This window comes from Macrotis lagotis, chromosome 1, assembly GCF_037893015.1.
Source record: "Macrotis lagotis isolate mMagLag1 chromosome 1, bilby.v1.9.chrom.fasta, whole genome shotgun sequence".
NCBI classification, from domain to species: domain Eukaryota; kingdom Metazoa; phylum Chordata; class Mammalia; order Peramelemorphia; family Peramelidae; genus Macrotis; species Macrotis lagotis.
Window position 1 is genome coordinate 647,645,343 of NC_133658.1, and position 21,614 is coordinate 647,666,956.

The following is a 21,614-nucleotide window of genomic DNA, read 5'->3' on the forward strand; positions in this document are numbered from 1 at the left end:
AATCCAGTTTTCCAATCTAAAAAATGAAGCAGCTAGACTAAATCATTTCTATGGTCCCTTCCAGGTCTGGCAATCAGATTGATTGAAATGCAAAAGGCTTGCAAAAGAAAGTAATACTAGCTAACATTTACATAGGGCTTGCTTACTAATGTGCTAGGCCTCCAGTCAAGAGCTCTACAATTATTATCTGTTTATCTCATAACAATCCTGTGAGTTCTATTATGATCCTTGAGCAAATGGAGGCAAGCAGAAGTTAAATGGCTTGCTCATGGTCACATAGCTAGTGTCTGAGATTGAATTTGAACTCAGCTCTTCCTCACTCCAGGCCCCAGTGTTCAAATCACTGTACCACTTAGTTGCTTCAAGATATCTATTTTCTTTTACTCTCAAAAGAAACAAAGATTGGTTATCTTCATTTTATAGAAGGGGGGGAAACTAGGACCAAGAGAGGCCAAATGGCTTCCCAGGCACAGGTAGCAAGTCTAGTTAAGTCTAGTCTATTTTAAACTGTGGTACTCACCGCTGTTGGGGGTTTTTTGGGGGGAAGGGGGATATAGAACCTTGAAGACAACAACTGAGAGAAAGCATTATATCTAAAATTGAGAGTAATAGTATTTCCACAGTCCTCTGCCCTGTTCAGACATGGTAAGTATGCTATTCATGGTTTGTAAGTTTGAGATGTTTAGCCTAGAAAACAGAACTGGGGTAGAGGATTGGGGAGAAGAACATGAAAGGAGTCTTTTGTATCTGAAAAGCTATTCAATATGAAGAAGGTTGGATTTGTTCTATTGGGTTCTCAGAGGACAGAACTAGGGCAAATAAGTAGAAGACATAGAGAGACGGATTTAGACTCCATGTAGAGATAAACTGTCTTTTAATTAAAGCTATCCAAAAGTGAAGTGGGGTTGTCTTGGCAAAATATAGACTTCCCATAACTAGAAGTTTCTAGTAGAAACTGGGTGAGCTGTTAACGCCTTCCTTGTACAGATCTGCCCACAGGATCTTGGAGGTCCTTTACAAAATGTGAGAGTCTATGATCCATAATGGGTAGGGACATACGGGATAGTGTGTGGACCTGTGGTTTCACTGATATGTGGAATTCCGATCAGCAAACTTCATTTATCATTGAAGATCAACCACTTCTCTGCAATTTATCATTTTAAAGTTTCCTAGATATCTAAGAGATTAAGGTGATTTGCCTAGGATTATACCCCCAGTATGTGTCTGAGGCTGGTCTTGAAGCCAGGTCTTCCCAGCCTTGAGGTCTAGCTATTCACCCATGATCAACTGTCTCTTGTTTGTGGAGGAATGAATGACCTCCTCAAAACTGCTTTAATAGTCCCAGAGCCCTGGGCAGATTTTCTAGGACCCCCAAGGCCTGGCTGTTCCCTCTACTTTGTCAAAGATCACCTGGCCATTCCCTCAATTGCCAGACACTATTTGGAAGAGCCTTTCATTTCCTACTCAGTGATTGGAGTCAAGGGGATATGAGCTTCCCCCAAGCTAGGATGAATCTCTTTCATTGATTTTCAGACTTGCTCTGAATTCCCTCACCTTCACATTCAAATACCTTTTAGAAAATCAATGCCCTGCTAAGAAAATCAAGCTGAGTAGTTTTCCCTGGAATCTACTTTAAGGATTGGTGACTTCATCCATGTAGAGGCTTATTCTAACTACAAAGATTGCAGTCCCTCTTGTGAATTTATTGATGGTCTTGAAGAAGTTCCTAAGGCTGAAAAATTAATCACCCTCGTAGCATCTAGTGATAAACCCCTCAGAATTCCCTTTGTCTTGTTCTTGGACAAAAGACAGATAATCTGTCCTAGAGTGTAGACTGGATTGGAAAGACCCCATCAGAACTGGCAGTCTTCTGGCACAACCTTTAACAGCTGCTTGTCACCTCCATACCTTGAACAGGCACCCTGAGGAAGTATCTCTGGGGGGGGGGGAACAAAACTCTAAAATTCAGAGTTTAAATAGTTATATTAAACTACAAATCTTTCATGCCCTTAGGCAAAAGTGTCACAGTCTAGTTTCCCCCTTTGTTCTGGGGCTATCTTCTTTCTGAAGCTCAGACCCCTTCTATTCTCCAGAAAAAAAAAAATTTTCGTGCATTTAAATCAAAATTTCTTGCATTTTGAGTCCTTTCTCTTATTGTGTAAAGAAAAGCTTTGTTCCCTGGTAAAGGAATATTAAGTTCCATCCAACAAGTGGGGGATGGAGGAGGAGACTTCCTGGTGCCCTGGAAATATAATTATAGAATCCCAGAATGTTAGAATAAGATGAGATCTTAGAGATCAACCGGTCTAATCCCCTTTTTAAATAGAAAAAGGAAACTGAGGCGTGAGAAGGGAAAGAGACAATGTTAGTGAGTGGCAAAGTTGGGTCAACAATTTGATTTTCCCGTTGGGCTATTTGCCCCATAAAAGTGATATAAAAAAACCCCAACCAGATAGAAGAGATCACAGCATCCTGCCATCCTGGCTGAAAGAGGACATCTGACCTCTGCTTGAATTCTTAAAGTGACTGGAAGCTCAGTGCCTCAGAGGCAGTTCTACCCATTGCTGACTGGCTCTGGGTATTAGAAAAGTTACCTCCATAGTGAGCAAAGCTCTGCCTGCCCAGGAATCAAAAGTGAGGCCAGTAGTCGACTGTAGGAAGAAGACCAGCACACGTCTAGGGAAACTGGTCCTGAAGCTGGGACTGGCTGAGTGGTCCTGAGGAGGTAGCTTTACTCAGTCTCCTCATCTGTAAAAGGGGAATTAGGATTAGGTTGCTTTCCCTACTTCTCTCACGGAGCAGCTTGGACAAGTCGTGTCCACATGGTGCCCCTGACACTTGCCAGCTGTGTGACCCTGCTGGGCACGTCCCTTGACCCGGGTTCCCCGCTTCAGGTTCCTCATCTGCACCACGGTGACACGAGCACCTGCCTCTTGGGGTTCTTGGGGGGATCGGACCGGATAAGTAAGGCATGGAAAGCGGTTTGCAAGCCTTGAGAGGGCTGGACGACTGGCCGCGACTGCGTCATCGTGACTGAAGAGAGGCAGGGTGGTTGGTCCCGGGACTGGGGGCCGCACCTGTGCCCGGACCATCAGCAGCGGGTCCACCTCGTCAGTGGCCTCCAGGGTCCAGGGTGGACGGCCGGGTGCGGGGGGAGAGGAGTCGGGGCTGCGCGGCTGGGAGCGCGGATGAGGGCCACAGGGCGCCCCGGCCCCGGGAGCGCGCGCGCCCGCCGGAGCTGGCCCTTTAAGAGCGGGGCGGGGCCGCCGGCTGGGGCCGCCCCCGAGCTCCTCTTCCCTTTTTGATCCATTCAGAAATTACTCATTGCAAATTCCGGGACCGCGGGGCGCAGAGGCGGGGGGCGGAGGACGGGGCTGCCGGCGGCGGGCGCCCGCGGGGCTCGGAGGCGCTCGGGGACCGGCGCCCGCGGCCGCAGCGCTGCTGGGCGCGCCGCCTCCGGCAGGAAGCCCTCGGGCTCGGCTCGGCTCCCGCGGGCTCGGCTCCCCCCGGCGCGGCTCCCCCCGGCGCGGTCCGGCCCGGCCCTCGCGGCCGCCCCCTTCCCCCGCCCGCGCCGCGGCTCCCCTCCCGGGCCATGGCCGCGCGCTGAGCTCGCCGCGGCTCCCGGCTCGGCTCGGCTCGGCTCGGCTCGGCGGCGGCGGCCCCGGCGCGCCAGGCATGGCCGCGCGGGAGGAGCTCTACAGCCAAGTCATCCCCCGGAGGAGCCGGCAGCAGCAGCGCCCCGGCACCGTCAAGCATGGGTCGGCCCTCGAGGTCCTGCTCTCCATGGGGTTCCCCAAAGCCCGAGCGTGAGTTCCGCGCCCCGCCCGCCGCCCTCCCTCCCTCCCTCCCTCCTCTCCCGGCGGCCTCCCCTGCCCTCGCCCGCCCGGACGCGTACCTGCCGCGCCGCGGGCCGGAGCGGGCGGAGAAGGATGCTGCCGGGGCCGGGCCGGGGGCGGGCCGGGGCCGGGGCCAGGGGGCGTGCGCGGGGGCGCGCCCGTGTGTGCGTGTGTCTGTGTGTTTGTGTGTGTGTGTGTGTGTGTGCGTGTGTGTGTGTGTGTGTGTGTGTGTGTGTGTGTGTGTGTGTGTGTGTGTGTGTGTATGTGTGTGTGTGTGGGGGGCGCCGGCTGGCCGCCCTGCCCTCTGGCTTTCCCGGGGTCCAGGGTTCTCCTCCCCGCATCCCCGCATCCCCGCCGCAGGGAGGCAGCGAGCGGCGTCCCCGGGCCGCTATCCCCGGGCTGCTGTCCTGTCCCCGGGCCGCCGTCCTGTCCCCGGGCCGCCGTCCTGTCCCCGGGCCGCCGTCCTGTCCCCGGGCGGCTGTCCTGTCCCCGGGCCGCCGTCCCCCGGCCGCCGTCCTGTCCCCGGGCCGCCGTCCCCCGGCCGCTGTCCTGTCCCCGGGCCGCCGTCCCCCCGGCCGCTGTCTGTCCCCGGGCCGCCGGCCCCCGGAGGGGCTGCGGAGCCGGGCGTGAAAGCCCTGCGGACCCGCGGCGGCCCCCGGGGCTGCGGAGCGCCCCCCCAGCGGCTGCGCTCCGGATGTCGCGGGAGGAGCGGAGCGTGGGCGCCGCCGCAGACTCCTGGATGGAGCGCCCGCGGGAGGCGCGTTCCCACCCGGAGCCCCGAGGGGCGTCCTCGCCCGCTCCTCCTCCGGGCCCTTCCAGCCGCTCGCTGGGGCCGGTGGCGCTCGGGCCCGGCCGGCGGGCCTGGATGCCCCGGCGGGGGGCGGCCGATGAGCCGCAGGATCCAGAAGCGGCCGCCGGAGGAAACCCAGAGCAAGCCTGTGGGCACAGTCCTGGGGGCACAGAGGCCCCTCTTGGCACTGCCCGCTTCGTAGCCGGAGCCGGACTGCGCCAGGGCACCCGCAGAGGAGAGACGAGGGGAAGCTGTACCCCGAAAGCCAGATCGAGATGAAGGCATTCCCTTTCCTCGCCCTCGCCCGCCTCCTCACCAACCCTTGCCCATGCCTGGGGAAGTTTGGTCCTTAGTTCTGGTCACGGCCATCCCGGGGTTTGGAAGGAGCTGGGGCCGGGGTGGAGCGCCGGTGGCCTGCAGAGGAAAGACTGGGCTGACCTTCTTTCTGTTTCCCTCTTGGTTTAAACTTGGGCAGTTTTCAAACTCGGGGATAGAAGAACTCCAGACTCCAGGAACTAGGCAGAGGGCAGAGTACCCTGGCCAGTTCATTGGTGGCACTTAACTTTGCTCTCAGCGAAGGCATGAGAGATGGAGCAGTGTGTGCAGTGGGCTACGATGGGTGCCTCTTCTGGTTTTAGATGAACTAGGGACGGTAGAAAGTTGAGGTCTACAGTCCTGCCACACAGCCAGGCGCCAACCAAAATGCAGGCACTGACAGTGCTGAGGACAGGGATGACAGCATGAGCAGAGCACAGATATCATTTTATAGAAATATCATTGGACCTAATGTCTAATTTGGATTTTGATCTCCACCTCAGATATGGGGAAAACAGAGAGAGAGAGAGAGAGTGTGTGTGTGTAGGAGTGATCAAGTGTTTGGGTAGACTCTCATGAGCCTTTACCCCAACTTGATGACTTATGGGGTGAAGTGATAGTTGAGGAGAGATCAGTGATAGCTGAGCCTAGGAAGAGAATATTCCTCTTTAATCCTTACGACAACATTTAGGAAGAGAAAAGAAGTAGCCTGAAGAGGGAGAGGGAGGAGAGGAGTAAAAATTCAAGGCAAGGAGAGGCAGAGTCTCTGGGAGATGGAGATCTAAAATACAAGGCAGCCTTAAGGGATGAGTGAAATACTCCAGAAAGGATATGTCTAACACATAAGGACCCACTACACACTAGTGTATGGCCTCAAAAAACTTATAATCTCAACTATAATAGGTTCCTTTTTAATAAAAATTAATATTTTATTTTGTACATGAGTTACTACTTCCTAGCAAAAAAAGACCATAGTACATTTTCATTTAAAAAAGACAAAACCACCTAATAGAAGATTAAGTAGTGATGACAACTTAATAATACACATGCTAATTTCCATTTTTGTAGTTTTCTGTTAACAAAAAGTAAGGTTGTATGCTTGAACTTTGATCATTTAGGTAGGTTTTTTTTTTTATTAAAAGAAGCAGGGACTGGGGGGGGAGGGGGACTTTGAGGTTATGAATGTGCTCAGTTGTACCAGGTCCTGCCTATAGGGCTCTGGGAGTTTCAGATGCCAGGGAACTAATGAGAGAACAGTGAAAGGATGGTGGCCAGGACAGAGAAGTAGAAGGCCTGAATCCCTTTTTAATGCTGTGCTCTTGCAGAAGTCATTAACCTCTCTGCCTCTCACCTGAGCTTGTGTTTACTCTGACTCAGAGGGAAGATTAATTAGTGAAATGCTTGTTATGAACTCTGGCAAAACAAAACAGGGTTCTGGGTGCTGGAGAGGAGAGTAGCTTTAGGCCATATTTTATTTCTAGCTGATTCCTCTTCTGGACCATAAGAGGAGCTTCATGACAGGTGTCTCAGGAGTGGTTGGGGGGGGGAAGGTTGGGGAATATGTGAGATCTGTAGGTAGTTTCTAGGGGACCACAACTGCACCCCACTTCCTTCTTCACATATGTCTTCTACCTTTTCTCTCCTTCCCTGCTAGAGGAAAGGGAGTTCAGGAACCTTAATGGGGGAGCCCTGTGAGAAAGGAATAAGATACAATCTTTAATTAGCAATATTAATTTGTAGCACTTGGGAAAGGGAGCAGGAAAGGAAATCTGATCATTTGCCCCTGTTAGTCCAATCATAGATTATAGTTGGTGGAAGCTGACCTGGTTTTGAATAAGGGGAATCTTGATTTTTAGAGCCTGCAAAACATGAACTCCCATTCCCATCACCCCACCCCCACCCCAAAGGAGGGGTCGTATGGATGCTTCCAGGTGCTTCTCTTCCCTAGGGGGCCTGTTTGCTATGGCCAAGTGTCCAGGACAAGTACTGACATACTGCCCCATCCTTGGGTGTCTCTTATGTAGAATTCCTGACTCTGACCTCAACTTCAAGGCTGCCATGAGAGAGATAATCAGGAAGCTCTTAGGTAAACAGCAAAGGATTTATTTTTGTTTGTTTGTTTGTTAATGATTGTGTGTGGTCTAAGGAGGAAAACCTGAGGCTGAGAATTAAGAGACCTAGTTTCTTCTAAAAACTGACTCTGTGACCCTTGGCCTGGTCTCATAACATCATAAGATTTAGAGTTGAGAGGGACCCTTACATGTAGTCTAGTCTAATCCAGGATTCTCATAGATTGGAGGAAATTGAGACTCGGGAGGAGAGAAGTGAATTACCCAAGGTCACGTGGGTAGTAAAGAGCAGAACTAGGTTTTGAAGCCTTATCTTCTGATTCCAAAGTCAATCCTCTTTCTTTTCCAACCATAGTTCTGAGCCTATTTTGAACTCACATTTTCAAGCAGCAATCTTCACCACAACTGCCACATGTGACAGTTACCCTACATGAAACCCAAGGGTACAAAATTCATGTCCTTGATGTTTTGGTCCCTGGCACATGCAAGTTTACATCATCTAATGCAACTATTTACCCAAATAGCTTGTATAATGTCCTTGGACTCTTTGAAAGCACCTCATTTTCGACTGTTGTAATAGAGATGAATTAGGGGTAGAGCTTTCTGACAGAGTATCTCAAGACCTTAAAACAGAGAGTTTTAAGAAATTAAGTGATCTCTAAGTATCCTTCTAGTTCTGATATTCTTTTGAGTTTATGAAATGACAAGGTCTTGGCCTAGAATTAGGAAGACCTGAATTCAAATAAGACCTCAGATACTTCCTAGCAGTGTGACCTAGACAAGTCATTTAACCTTGTTTGCCTCAGTGTCCCCTCATCCATAAAATGATTTGGAGAAGGAAATGGCAAAGCACTCCAATATCTTTGCCAAGGAAACCCCAAATGGGGGTCTCAAAGAGTTAAAAAACTACTGAAAAAACTAAAACAGCAACCATTTTAACTCAGAAGGCCCACTGTTTTGAAAACCTATGGTACATTGGAAATAAAATCATACAGCCTGAGTTCTAATCTGGGCTCTGCTTCTTGACTGATGTTGAACAAGGACTTTTGTACCACATTTAGTGTGGAGATTGGATGAACTGATCGATAAGGGCTCTTATCGATGACCTCAGGTATCTCTGTGATTTGCTAGCATTTGCTGTTATCATGCTGGGTAGCTCTTGGCATTGAAATGGCATGGTGTAATGCAGTGGTATCAAACTCAAATAGAAATGGATTCCTGTTGGTGGCATATTGATGTAGAAAACCACAATTAATTTTATCGATATTATATTGTGTTTTCATTTATTTTAACTAAACATTTCCTAATTATATTTAATATATGGGCCTCCATAGGGAGCTTGACATTTCTGATATAATGGATGAATTGACTGACTTGGAATTAGGAAAAACCAAGTTCATATTTTGTATCTGATATTTAGTAACTGTGAGCATCAGCAAATTTTTTCATTTCTCTGAGTTTCAGTTCCTTCATTTGTAAAATGATGGGATTGGACTAAATGAATAAATGAAAAACATTTATTAAGAACAATTAGCCATTGTATGGGATATAAAATGCAAAAAGTAAGAAAAAACCTTCCCCATAGGAATTTTACATTCTTTTGTTGTTAAAAAATGTTTTATTGATATCTTGTTTTCCTGTCACCTACATTTTCTTTCTCACACTATAATAAAGAATAAAAAAGAAGAAATGCATTTCAACAGGACTAACCAACACTTTGAAAAAGTTTGATGTCCTATAGTGTTCTTTATTCATAGCCTATCTCATATCTCTCTGCAGAGAAGGGGAGAAGATAGATGCCTTCTTATGAGAAGGATAAATCTTGGTCATTATAGTTTCACATCATTCAGTCTCCACTATCTTGTTTTTTCCATTTACATTGTTGTAGTCATTGTAAGTTTTTTTTTAAGCTTTTGAAGGCAAATGGAATTAAGTGGCTTGCCCAAGGCCACATAGCTAGGTAATTATTAAGTGTCTGAGGCCAGATTTGAACTGAGGTACTCCTGACTCCAGGCCCAGTGCTCTATCCTCTTCGACACCTAGTTGCCCCCATTGTATATTTCTTAATTCTGTTTTCTTCACTTTGCAGCAGTTCATATAAATCTTCTCACACTTTTCAGTAATTCATTATATTTATAATTTCTTACAGCACAATAATATTCATGTACCACAACTTTTTTTTATTTGTTCCCAAATTGATGGGCATCTACTTGGTATCTAATTTTTTGCTCAGTAGTCTTTGGGAAGTCACAGGTATAGTGAGAGGAATCATAGGACAATGAGTGACATGCCCTTCCCAGGAATGGTACTGTTGATTAGAATAGTGTTCCCACAGCAAAAGGTGAAAGGTGAGGTCATAGCATGCCCATGACATGATAGGATGGTGGTCTGAGTGCAGCATGTTGGGCTTAAGGAGGGATAGAGAAAAGGTGTACTTCCACCAATCAGAAGAGCACCACCTCAGAGTGAGATTTAGGGACCTGGGCTAAGGAAGGCAGAGCATATAGCAGCTTGGCAGAAAGTTAGCCATAGTATAAAGAGATAGATTTGGTTAGACTAAATCATCTTGAAGGTCCTTTAGAACCAGGTCATGGAAACCCACAGGGACTCACAATTTCCTCATCTGTAAAATGGAGATGATATTAATGGCCATTATGCGTATTTAATCCATAGAATGGTTGTGAGGATCAACAGATTTTATATAAAATGCTTTGCAAACTTTAAAATGTTATACCTGTAAACATTGTGTTCTTTGGCAGCCTCCATCCTTAGTCTTAAAAGTGTGATTATCATGGGAGTAGCAAAGTTTTTCCAAGTCTTCTTCACCCCTATTTCAAGATGGTTCTTTTTATTAGCTCTTCCAGATTTGGTGATTCCTTCTGTGAAATGCATGAAGAAGAGGTTTCAATGCTTTTTCTTCAATGCTTCTTCATATACTTGTTCTCAAAGAAGGGTGGGGATTGATGCCTTGATACAGGTATTTCCGTTTCTCTTAAAAGTCTGGCAGTTTAGTTCTTAAGGGCTTAAGACCAGATTCCTGTCTGTTTTTTTTTCTCCTTAGATGGCACTGTGGAATGTAGGACAGACTTGCAACCCTTTTAAAAACCCAGGCCTCTCTGGGTAAGCAACAGCAGAGCTAAGCCAATTCACTCATTCTTTTGCTGTTGGTAATAAATAGCCTTGGTTTGGAATTTGAAGGGGTACCATATGGTTGTCTCTTTTTGATTAGACTCCAGTGGAGTTAGACCTGGGCACTGAAGGGAGAAAATATGTCCTAAAGAATAGATCTTTGAGGCACAGCCTCAAATAGGACAGAGAGAGAGAGAGAGAGAGAGAGAGAGAGAGAGAGAGAGAGAGAGAGAGAGAGAGAGATTGATTTAGGAAAAATCTTATGCTGAATCCAGTCTCCCTAAACCCCTTTTAAGACTTAGTTCTTTGTCTTCTTGGGTGGGAGGGGAAGGAGCAATTGGACTTTTGCCTTCTGGGCATCCTGTACATTTTGTCCTTTATCCCTGAAGGAAGATAGAGTAATTGCCTGGGTCCCCTGGAAACCCTGCCTTAGATCAAGGGTATGGATCCAACCTGCTTGGTAGAAATTGTTCCACCGTACTAGGCTTTCCAAACTATTGTTGACTTGTCTTGAAGTGTGAAAGGGTAACCTTGATAAAACAGCAGCTAATGTTTATGTGCCACTTTAAGGTTTGTAGAACACTTAAAGCATATTACCTCATTTGATTGTTGCAACAACCCTGTGAAGTAGATGCTATTATTATCCTGATTTGACAGATGAGGAAACTGAGGCTGATAGGTTCAGAGATTTGCCCAGGATCATTCAGTGAGTGTCTGAGGTAAGATTTAAACTTGGGTCTTTTTTGCAAGTCCCAAACTATCCATTATGTGGCCTTAGAATGAAACTGAACAAATATCAATCATGTCTCTTCTGCTGCCCATGGTGCTGCTCTACAAGCTTCTAGGGAGAGGGGGGAATTTAAGGCTGTTTCCCAAATGGGATGGAATCTCAGGTGACCAAAAGATATACTTGGGCTACCTTGTAGGGTCAGGTTAGCAGCTCTGGACATGAATTATATGAATCTCTTTAGCTAGACTGATTCATTCCAAGCCCTGCCATTGTCCTATAGACCTCCATGACGGGAAAGAAGATGTTAAGAACACACTAGTCTTTCGTTAGGCCCACCCAAACCTCCATCCATGGCATATCTCTGGGGAACTGGACTGGTCATACTAAGAGGAGACTCTATGGATTTTAGTGGCCTATGAATGATTTTAAGCTAATTATTTTCCTACCTTTATTGGCAACTCCTTTCCCCTTTAGAGAAACCTCTTGACTGTTGATTTTTCTGGAAAGTAAATAAAGGAGAGATATGAGGTAATTACAGAGTAAGGAGACATTTAGCCATTTTGCATGGGTGTAATTTTCAAATTGGCTGCAGAATGCCAGTTTGCTCCATAATGCAAATAAGTGTGGGTTAAATGAGAACAGTGGGGTTGGAGTCCTGAGCCTTGAGACCTGGGGAAATAAATTCTTCCTGGAGAAGAGCAACTCCCTTCTTTGGGGGGGGAATCTTCTGCCCTGTCTTTTTTGAAATATTTTCTCCTCCTTGTTGTGCCTTTGTTTCTAAATGCATCCCACTGCCCCTGCTGCCAAAGTGCAAGCATTTTTCTTTTTCAGAGCTAGGAAAGAGGATCACTGCCCTGTGGGGTGGGTAGATGAGTGATCCAAGGAAATCAAAAGGAAATCCAGCCTTGAAGACTGTCCACATTTCTCAGATTCCATTTGGGTTTGTTGGACAAAGACATAGCCTTGAAACAGGTAGACCTGATTATTTAGAATCATTCACCAGTGACTGTGTGCGCTCGGCTTTAAAAAAAAATATTTACTGTCTGCATCCGTTCTCTCAATGTTTATCCTTTTATCTTGAGTAGGAAGTTCTTATTGGAGAGTGGGGGTGGGGGAAAGATAAACTCTTATGGTTGTTTTCGTGGGTGTTTTTAAAATTTTATTTAACATATCAAGGAACTGCTGGATGCTGTCTCTTTTAGGTACAAAGTATCTGTTAACTCCTCAGACCCTAAATGTAGGATTAAAAGGGTTCTTATTTTACAGGTGAGGAAACTAAGGCCTGTAGAAATTAAGTGACTTGTTTAAGGCACCAGATAATAAGCCTCAGTTCTTCTAACACTAGTATTAGTGTTTTGTCCATTGATGACAGTTGCATTCATGGCCTGCCCTACCTTTGCTACTTTGCCTTATCTTATTCAAGGACCCCCAAGAATCAAGTCAATGCTTGTCTGTATTACATTCAGGTGGAAAATGGTGCCAGTCACTGAGGGACATGAAGATACCTAAGATAAAACTCCTACTCTCATGGAGCTTATAGTATAACCTGCTTTTTTCATGAGGCTTTCTCTAACTCTTCAGGACTATTGTGCTCTCAATCTTCCCAAACTCCTCTGTCACTTGTCTGTTCTTTCACTCTGACATTTATGTAAAAGGATATAAGCATTTGAGAAAGTTATTGTGGTCTTATTGAGATTATAAACTTCAGGTATCAGGGACTTTATTTTCTCCATTTAGAGCTTGCAAATGCTTTGTATAGAGCAGGTTTTCTTTATCTTGATGGGGTTAATTGGCTTGCCCAAGGCCACATAGCTAGGTGATTATTAAGTGTCTGAGGCTGGATTTGAACTCAGGTGCTCTGATTCCAGAGCTGGTGCTCTATCCACTGCACCACCTAGCCATCCCTAGAGCAGATTTTCAATAAATACTAGTTAAATTGAAAGCGGAGCTGGGGTGGGTGGATGGGTTTCATCATTAGATTGCAAGCTCCTTGGAGTCAGGACTGTCTTTTTGACTCTCTTTTTGTAGCTCCAGCACTTAGCACAATAGGAGCTTAATAAATATTTATTGAATTGAATTGACTGAGAGCCTTAGTAGAGGAGCCAGGATCACCCAGTGAATGGTAGTACAGGTGAACTTTAGAGAAACCTCTTGACTGTTCTCGTTCCCTTCCCAAACTAAGATGTATTGGAAAATGTTTAGCAACAGGTTCTTTTTTCCCCAAGGATAACACCTTTTAAGTTTAATTTGGATTATTAACATTTTCTCCATGATTTTAAGCCTGGAAATGAACAAAACAATAAATTGAGATATAAATGTTCATAATGAAAGTTTAACGTTTGAACTTACTTCAGCACACCCCTTGCCCCACCCAAACTAGTTTTCTAACCACTAGGCAAGATTTACTACAAAACACCAACAACTTTGCCAGTTTTTAATGAAGTATGTGGGCTAGGGTTTTTCAGTTACCCTAGGTAATAATAACTGTGCATTTGAGATTACAAAGGATTTTTTTCTCCCCCCCCACTTTCTAAAATGGATACAATTACCCTATTCTGGACAAAGGACAGGGTTATCCCTAGATGACCCAGGAAAGATCCCAGAAGAGTGAAGTTCTTGGAATAGACCTTATAATAACTTGGATCTTTCACAGAAATGGGTATAGATTACCCAGCCTAAGCTCCTCTTCCTCCTGCTTCCCCCCCCCCCCCAACTCCCAAGGGACTTGTCCTTGCTTTGCTGCAGTCCTCTGTATGGCAAATGAATGCGGATCTTGTATTTGCTTAGTGTGTTGAGGGGAAAGAGATTGTGGGACCAGGAGACAAGAGATCTGAATTCTCTCATCCTGCCTCTGCAACAACCAGCTGTATTTCCTTAGGCAGATCACCTAAATTCTATAGGCAGTTTCCTTATATGTAAAGTGATAGAGTCAAATCAGGGCAGGCACTCTTAACTTGGGATCCCAGGTATGTGGCTATGATGTATGGGGGCTATGATGTAGGATGAAAAGAAAATTATATCTTATTTTCACTAACCTTTAATTGCAAATTAGTCTTTCCTTCAATTATGAATATAGGTAATAAAACATCTTAGAAGAGGTCCACAGGCTTTACCAGATTTATCCCTGTGACCCAAAGGGGTTCTTAGAGGATCTAGTAGGTCCAAGGGTATGCTAGTATATGTTTAACTTCCAGCTCTGGGGATGAGGGGGAAGTACACACAGCACACTTTTATATTTAATCTACGGTATTAACTTTTTTCATTATTTTTCTTAAATCTAAACAGTCAACAAAACAATAACTCAAACTCTGATTTGTAGAGTTTACCTATTTCCAAAGTGTTAACATTCACACTAAAAATTTAACAGTTGATTCCAATTGGCTCCTTCGAGAGGTATCCTGAGAGAAGACAATTCAAACTTATCTCGAAATATTTAGGATCTGTTTGGTGTAGGGATAGCTGAAGGAATGGTATGGATTCTGCTGGGTCTGTGGATCATCTTACAGTCAAGAAGTCTTTCCCTCGACCTCTACTCGCCCTCTTCCCACCTGCATCATGAAGCTAATGATTTAATTGGTGAAGTTCCCCTGAGAATCATGGAGGGCTTGTAATAGAGGCATGTTATCAGGTAGTGACTGTTTCTCTGTTCAGGCCCAAGGCACCTGTGCCCCTTCCAGTAGTCTCTTCCCTTGTATGGGTTCCTTGCAGCCTCAATCATGATGTCTGCCACAGAGTTGTTCTGACTCGTTGTGACCCTATTTGGGTTTTTCTGGGCAAAGACACTGGAGTGGTTTGCCATTTCCTTGTCTAGCTCATTTTACAGATGAGGAAACTGAGGCAAACAGGAGTAAGTGACTTGCCCAGGTTCACATGGCCAAGAACAGTCTGAGGTCAGATTAGAACTCAGGAAGATGAGTCTTCCTGACCCCAGATCTGGTGCTGTAGCCACCATCTAGCTGGTGCATAGGAGGTGCTTAATAATTGCTTGTTCCCTTCCTTTCCCTTATAGTTCTGAGTAGCCTCAGAACCCCCAGAAAGAAGTAATGCTTGTAACTTAGAGTTGGTAAAACAGGGCTTGGATTCCTAAATGCATTTATATTCATAGCTCATTTTTCCATTGAACGTTAAGGTTTATGAAGCATTGTACATGTATGTGTTGTCCAACACACAGATGAGATATTGCAAGTATATCCTCATTTTATAGTTAAAGAAACTCAGTCTCAGAGAAGTCAGATTCCTTCAGACAGACAGCTTGTAAGTGTCTAGCTGGGATTCTTTTCTATTATTCTTTGTTAAAGATTTGGGGGCCCTGCTATGAAGGGTGGGGAGTGTGACCTGGCCCCAGCCTGTGTTTCCTGAGTGAGATTTCTGTCCTGAAGGGGGAGGTTTTTAAGTTTGAGAAGGAACCACAAAATTCTAATAGTCAGATCTTCAAACAAGATCAGGAACAGCAGATTATTATAGAGGAAGGAAAGAGAGCATTAACTTCACATAGTAGCAGAGCCTTTATTTCCATGAACACAAGGCTGAAACAAGGGGAAAGGGAGGACCTCTGCAGCCACTGCCTAAGAGACACAGGGCCTGCCTGATTCTTATCACTGCTGTTCTCTCTGGGTCAACCTGCTGAGCCAGGGCAGGGTACCTGGGGGAGGAGGGGCTGTTGGGCTGGGAGAAAGGGCAGAGGAGCTGTGGAGGAGGAAGAGAAACAGGGTTTGAGGCAGGAGTGTGGATGACAGTAAGTTCCTTAATGCTCAATAATCAATTGAAGAACTTTTTGTCTATTATCACTAGTTATTCTAGTTACTAGGTATTTATTATTCTCATTTCACTTATAAAGAAATTAGCACTGAGATTAAATGATTTGCCCATAGTCATGACATCATGCTAGAGGTGACATTTGAACCCAAGTTATCCCGACTCCAAATTCCTTCTCTTCTTTGTCAGTGGCCCCATCACATCCCACCAGCACCCCCTCCATTCCCACCCTCACCGCATGGCTCCTTAAAGTTTTTGGCTTTAAACTTGAGCTTTCATCATTTGTTATTCATAATGTTGACAGAAGTACATTTTCACTGCCTGGCTCCCATTCTTGAAATGCTCTCATCCTCATCTCCACCTTCCTGGCTCCTTTCAAGTCCCAGAGGATATCCTACCTTTTATAGGAAGCCTTTTCCAACCTTCCTTAATTCTGAAACCTTCCTCTTATGTAAGATTATTTCCAATTTAGCCTCTACATAGGTGTTTACTTGTTGTCTCCTCTGTTAGACTGTGAGCTCCTTAAGATGAAGGTCTTTCTTTGTCATTTCCTTTGTTCTTGGTGGTTAGCACAGTATATAGTAGGTGCTTGATAGATGTTCATGGACTGACAACACAGTACAGTGAAATGGGCACTGGATATATAGTCAGAGGACCTCAGTTAGATTTCAGCATCTGCATAAATGACCTTGTGCAAGTCATTTAACTTATGGGCTTCACCATCCTTGTTTACAAAATAAGGGAGTTGACTTCTGTGATCCTTGACAGCCTTTTAGCTCTAAAGCTAGGATCCTATTATAATAATATTTTGTTCCTCAAAAGACAGCAAGGTCAGCAGCTTCCTGTTGCTTGGGTGAGGCTTATTCTCTCCCTCTTTAGTAAACTTTCAGCACCCACCATAACTGGAACTAATCCATTACCCGCATCTGAGATCTTGAGGCTTCAAGAGAAATTAGGTAGCACTTTGGCAGCAGAAGTTGGGGGACCCCTTCTTGGAGCTCTGAGAGCTTCAGGCCTGTCAGATGGCAGGGAGTTAAGGCTTGAGTAACTTCTTACATCGCCTTAGGGGGTGACTTTCTCTGGTTGTTGGGATCAGCAGCATAAGCTTTCTGTAGACTCATGTCCATCTGGGCTGGCCTGTGGCCAGGGGAGAGGCTAGGGGTTGGGGGAGGGTAGAATAGGCTAAGACTGCTGTTTGAAGGAAGCGGCTGTTGGAGTTTGGGAAGGAGAGTTTGTCTCTCTGAACCTCAGTTTTTCTATTTATAAAATGGGATGATACCTATGCTGCTGATCTCCCAGGAGTGTTATAAAGTATTGTAAGAAAAAGACTTTTTTGTTACCATTATTTGTTTGGATCTTTTAATTGCCTAAAATAAAATACATAAGATTTCAAAGAAAAGCAATTATATGTATTTTTTCCTATCCCAGTTCACCTCTGAAATCTATCCATGAATTCCATGTTAAGAAGCCCTGTGCTAAAGGGTTGATACTTGTAGAAAGGAAGATATTGGAAATAGGGTGAGTTAGGTGAGGAGAGGGAAGGAGGGAGGAGAGAGAGAGAGAGAGAGAGAGAGAGAGAGAGAGAGAGAGAGAGAGAATAAAAGAAAGAAGGAAAAAAGAACAATGGAGAGAAAGAGAGGAGGGAATGGAGAGGGGAGGATTTGGAGGTGACCCATAGCCTTTTTCTTATGCATAATCTTTATTCTCAGTCATTTAGATCCCTCTCAGCAAGGTTTCAGTGCTTCTGGGCTTTTCCATTTATCATACTTTAGGATACAGACAAAATTTCCAAGTTGGAAAGGAACTTTGAAGATATTGAGTCCAACCCCTCATTTTTACATATAAAGAAACTGAAGTTAAGTGATTTGCCCAGACTCACACACTTATAACACTATAGAGCCAATATTTGATTTTTTTAGAAAGCTTTGTTGCTTTCTTTCCTCAAAAACCTTGGTTGTTCCTGACTGGTCCCATTGTATGAGAAGAACTCGCTAGTTTGATAGCTACCGTGATGTGTGGGACTACTTGATTTCTGAACATAATGATGGTAGCTATAACTTGGATATGTAGCAAGTTACAAGGGACTAATATGTAGGTCAGTGGGGCCTCAAAAAAAAAAACCCTTGTGAAGAAGATAGCCAAGCTAATAGTATCATCCCCATTTTTTTTTTCAGATGAGGAAATAGAGGCTCAGAGATCTGGTGTCTTGACTTGTGATTCCAGAACTTAGCCAGGAACACTTCCTTCGAAATGCTTTGTATTTGTACACTACCTCTTTTGGGGAACCACAAAGTGGGGATGGAAGTGAGTCACTGTGTTGTTTGAGTGGGTTTTGTGAATTGCAAAAGATACCGGCAAAGCCCCACATTCGTTAGCACGTGTTTTGCATTTCTTCTCCTTTTGTGACATTTTTTCTCACAAGATAGAGGCTGTTGTGAGTTCTCCCTGTTTAAAGAACAAAGCTCAGTACTACAATTTGTATGGGCCTTGTAGGAAAGGGCATCTCACTTTTGAGTCTCAGACGATAATAATGATCATCTTACCTATTTCAAAGGACTATTGAAAAGAATGCCCTTTGTAAACCTTAAAGGTTTACATGAACATGATTAATGATTGTTGTTCAGAAGATATTCTTAGTAATTATCTTCTTAAAGTACATAGAAGGTATATCAAAGATCTTCATCAAAAGGTGGTAGCTCATGACTTTTCTGCTTCTCTACCCACTGAGGCCCAAGGGAAATTCCTAAGGCTATGAATTCTGTTATGTCCAGCTATCTTCATCCAAATCTACTCTAAGACAAAGTGGAAAAGGGCAACTGTGTGGCACAATGGATAGAGCATGGACCCTGGAGTCAGGAGAACCTGAGTTCAAATGCAACCTCAGACACTTGATACTTTCTTAACTGTGTGATCCTGGGCAATCCCAATTATCTTCCCTGGGGTGGGGGAGGAAAGTAAAAAAAAAGACAGAGAAAGAATAAGAGAGATTGGAAAGTTTCAAATGAGGAAAACTATGTAATAACTACCAAGATGTAAATGAAAACAACAGTTGATATGAAAATCCACCTCCTTTCCTTCTTTTCAGAAACTGAAGATTATGAATATGAAACAATCATAGTTTGCTGATTCTGTTGCCCCACCTTTAAAAAATTCTTTTTCATAAAGGGTGGTTTTGTTATAAAGGGAAGATATCGATTAGGAAGTGGAGATGATATAAAAACAAACCCCATCAATAAAAATCATTTTAAGTTCTACTGGAGTACCAAGACCCTATTTCTCTTTTCAGATTAGACTACTCCAGAATGAAGACTTCATACTGTTTTTGAAAAAGACACCAATAAGAGCCTTATTAAATATAATAAGCTATGTTCCTTTCAGGAAGAAGATAACAGCTATGGTCATGTTAAAAATCGGAATGCTCAGAAAAACTAGCTCCCAAGATTACTCCCCCTTTTATGTATCTTATGTATATCATCTTGTTTGTATATAGTCGAGTGCCTTGGCTCCCCCATTCCAGAGCTCTAAAAGCTTGTTGACTTGTTGACCAGTGGTCGCCAGCACCGTGCATTCACTAGTGGTTTCCGGTAGTTCTTCCTCAGCACATTGGTCTCTGTTCTCTAATGCACTCTTGTGTTTTTGTGTACAATAGTTATCCGTGTTTGTGTCTTATCTCCCTAATTAGATTCTAAAGTGCAGGAAACTTCTCTCACTTAGGCTTTGTATCTTACCCAGCTCTGATGCTGTGCTTTATGTAAAGGAGTGGTGATGTTTTTAAAATAAGAAAAAATTTACTCCCTTTCTCTCAAATGCACATATATGCTATTCCTATGGTAGAATATAATCAAGAACTGGTTGTTGTCTCTTTCTGTCCTGGGTGTCCAGTGTAATGCCTTGTACATGATAGCTGCTTGTTAGATTGGATTGGACCCTAGAGCCTGGTCTGCCTGGACTACCTGGTCCAACCCTCTCACTTTCTTTATGGAAGTATGGAAGAATTATTCCTGTTTGACAGAAAAGGTAACTGAGGTCTAGAAAGTTTAAGTATCTTGTTCAAGGTCAAACATCGGTAGCAAAACTGGGAAATCAGAGTTTGCTGAAAGGGGGAAAATATTCTTTGTAGCCCAACTTGACCCTTTTCTGGATACTATTAATTGCTCAAAACTTATTATTTAGTTATTTAACATTCAAAAAAAATTTGAGTGTTCTAATTCTTTCCTGCCCTCCTCCACTCACTGAGAAAACAAGCAATAAGATATAAATTAGATGTGTGAAATCATGGAAAAACATTTCCATATTAGCCATATCACAGAAAAAAACAAGAAAAACAAAAGGGGAAAAAAATCATACTTCAATTTGTACTCTGTTCTTTCTGTCTGGAAGTGGATAGCATTTTTTCATCATGAGTCCTTTGGAATTACTTGACCTTTTTCCTAAAGTGGATAGATAACTTGGGTGGTTTTTTTTTAAAACTCTGAGTATTAGAGTAACTTGTTTTGAGTGCCTGGCTGTATGGTAAGAGGGCATTTTCTGATAGCTCTTATTGCCCTTAAGGGAGTGGCTTTGATGCTTTTCTGTCTGCCTTTTGTACAGGAAGACATTGACCCAAGGCTTGGGAAATGTCTTTTGTTGTTGTTGTTGTTGTTGTTGTTGTTGTTTTTGATTTATTTTTGTAAGGCAGAAGAGTTAAGTGACTTGTCCAAGAACACACAGCTAGTAAGTATCAAGTGTCTGAGGTCAGATTTGAACTCAGGTCCTCCTGACTTCAGGGCCCGTGCTCTATTCACTATGCCATCTAACTACCCCAGGAGGATAGCAGGGATCTTATCTGGTAACTTTGGATGGATGGATGGATGGATGACAGTTTAGACCAGTTATATGTCTTCTTGGGGGAACAGAACCATTTCTTCCTTTCTACCCATTTTCCTCCTATCCTAACATAAACATGAAAAGACTCAGTCCTCTGTTCTTGCAGATCTAGTATAGGTTGGGCTCTAAATGTAGGGTGATAGGGAATGCCTGAACTTGTGGTGAGATTGTTTCTGCCTTCCTTCCCCAGCCCAGGTGCTTCACCTTCTGTCCATCCCTGGGGCTGGTCCTCCACTCATAGGGTCCAGCTAATTTAGCATACTTTCAGACTTTCCACTAAGCCCAAAGGAAAGGGGGGGGGGGAATCTTTTTATTTCCACTGTCTTAGCCTGTTGACTTTATCTCATTCTTGGCCATGCTTTTTGCTTTCTTTTTTTAATTGCTATGTTTTGTATTTACATATTTTCATTTAGATGAAGGCATGAAAAAGTGAATGAATGAAAAAGTGAAAAATATTTGCAACTTGCCAAATCCCTTGCTAAATTCTGGGGATACAAATAGAAAAACTAGACAAGCTCTGCTTTCATGGAGCTCACATTCCAGTGAGGGGGGGGGGTACATAAAGAAAAGTTCAGCCATAGGACAGTTGGAAAAGCTTACAAGTTCCAAGGATGGAGAGGCTGGAGGGCAGATGGAAAGGCCCAGGGTCTTTGGGGTACCTTACTAGGTCAGATAAAGGTCTTTAAAACATGGGAAATAGGACAGATTGTAAGGCCTGGAGGACTGTAGGAGGCAGTGTCAGGGTAGATAGTGGATGGTAAGATCTGGTCATCTTACATCTCCCTTTCAGGAACAAAGTTATCTTCCATCTCAACCAAACCATAAGAGTAGTCAAGCAGCCAGAATGGGTCCTGTGGGACCTGGTCTGGGAAAAGGACTATCTGGTCACATCTTATGGATGAAGAAAACTGAGACACAGAGTATTTAAGTCCTTTTGCCAGGTCAAATAGCAAGTGTCTAAAGATCCATATAGGAAGGGGTGTGTGTGTGTGAAGTTAATATTATGTAAATACACACACATATACATATAAGTTAGAGAAGCATTTCTTTCCTATCTAGAATCCCAGAGCAAACAAAAGGATAGAAACTCTGGAGAAATGTGGAACTAAAGACCAGCCATTGAT

The 21,614-nt window shown here is 44.2% G+C and overlaps 1 protein-coding gene across 2 annotated transcripts in view; it reads left to right on the plus strand.

Annotated features, from left to right (window-relative positions):
* The first annotated feature begins 3,660 nt into the window (after positions 1–3,660).
* Positions 3,661–21,614, plus strand: part of UBASH3B (ubiquitin associated and SH3 domain containing B) — a 171,659-nt gene continuing 153,705 nt past the window's right edge. Inside the window, exon 1 of one of the 2 annotated variants that reach the window (XM_074215298.1) lies at positions 3,661–3,806. In XM_074215298.1, coding sequence (XP_074071399.1) covers positions 3,676–3,806 — 131 coding nt within the window. In that variant the 5' untranslated portion in view covers positions 3,661–3,675. The remainder of the gene's footprint in view (positions 3,807–21,614) is intronic. The other variant, XM_074215299.1, reaches the window with a different exon arrangement.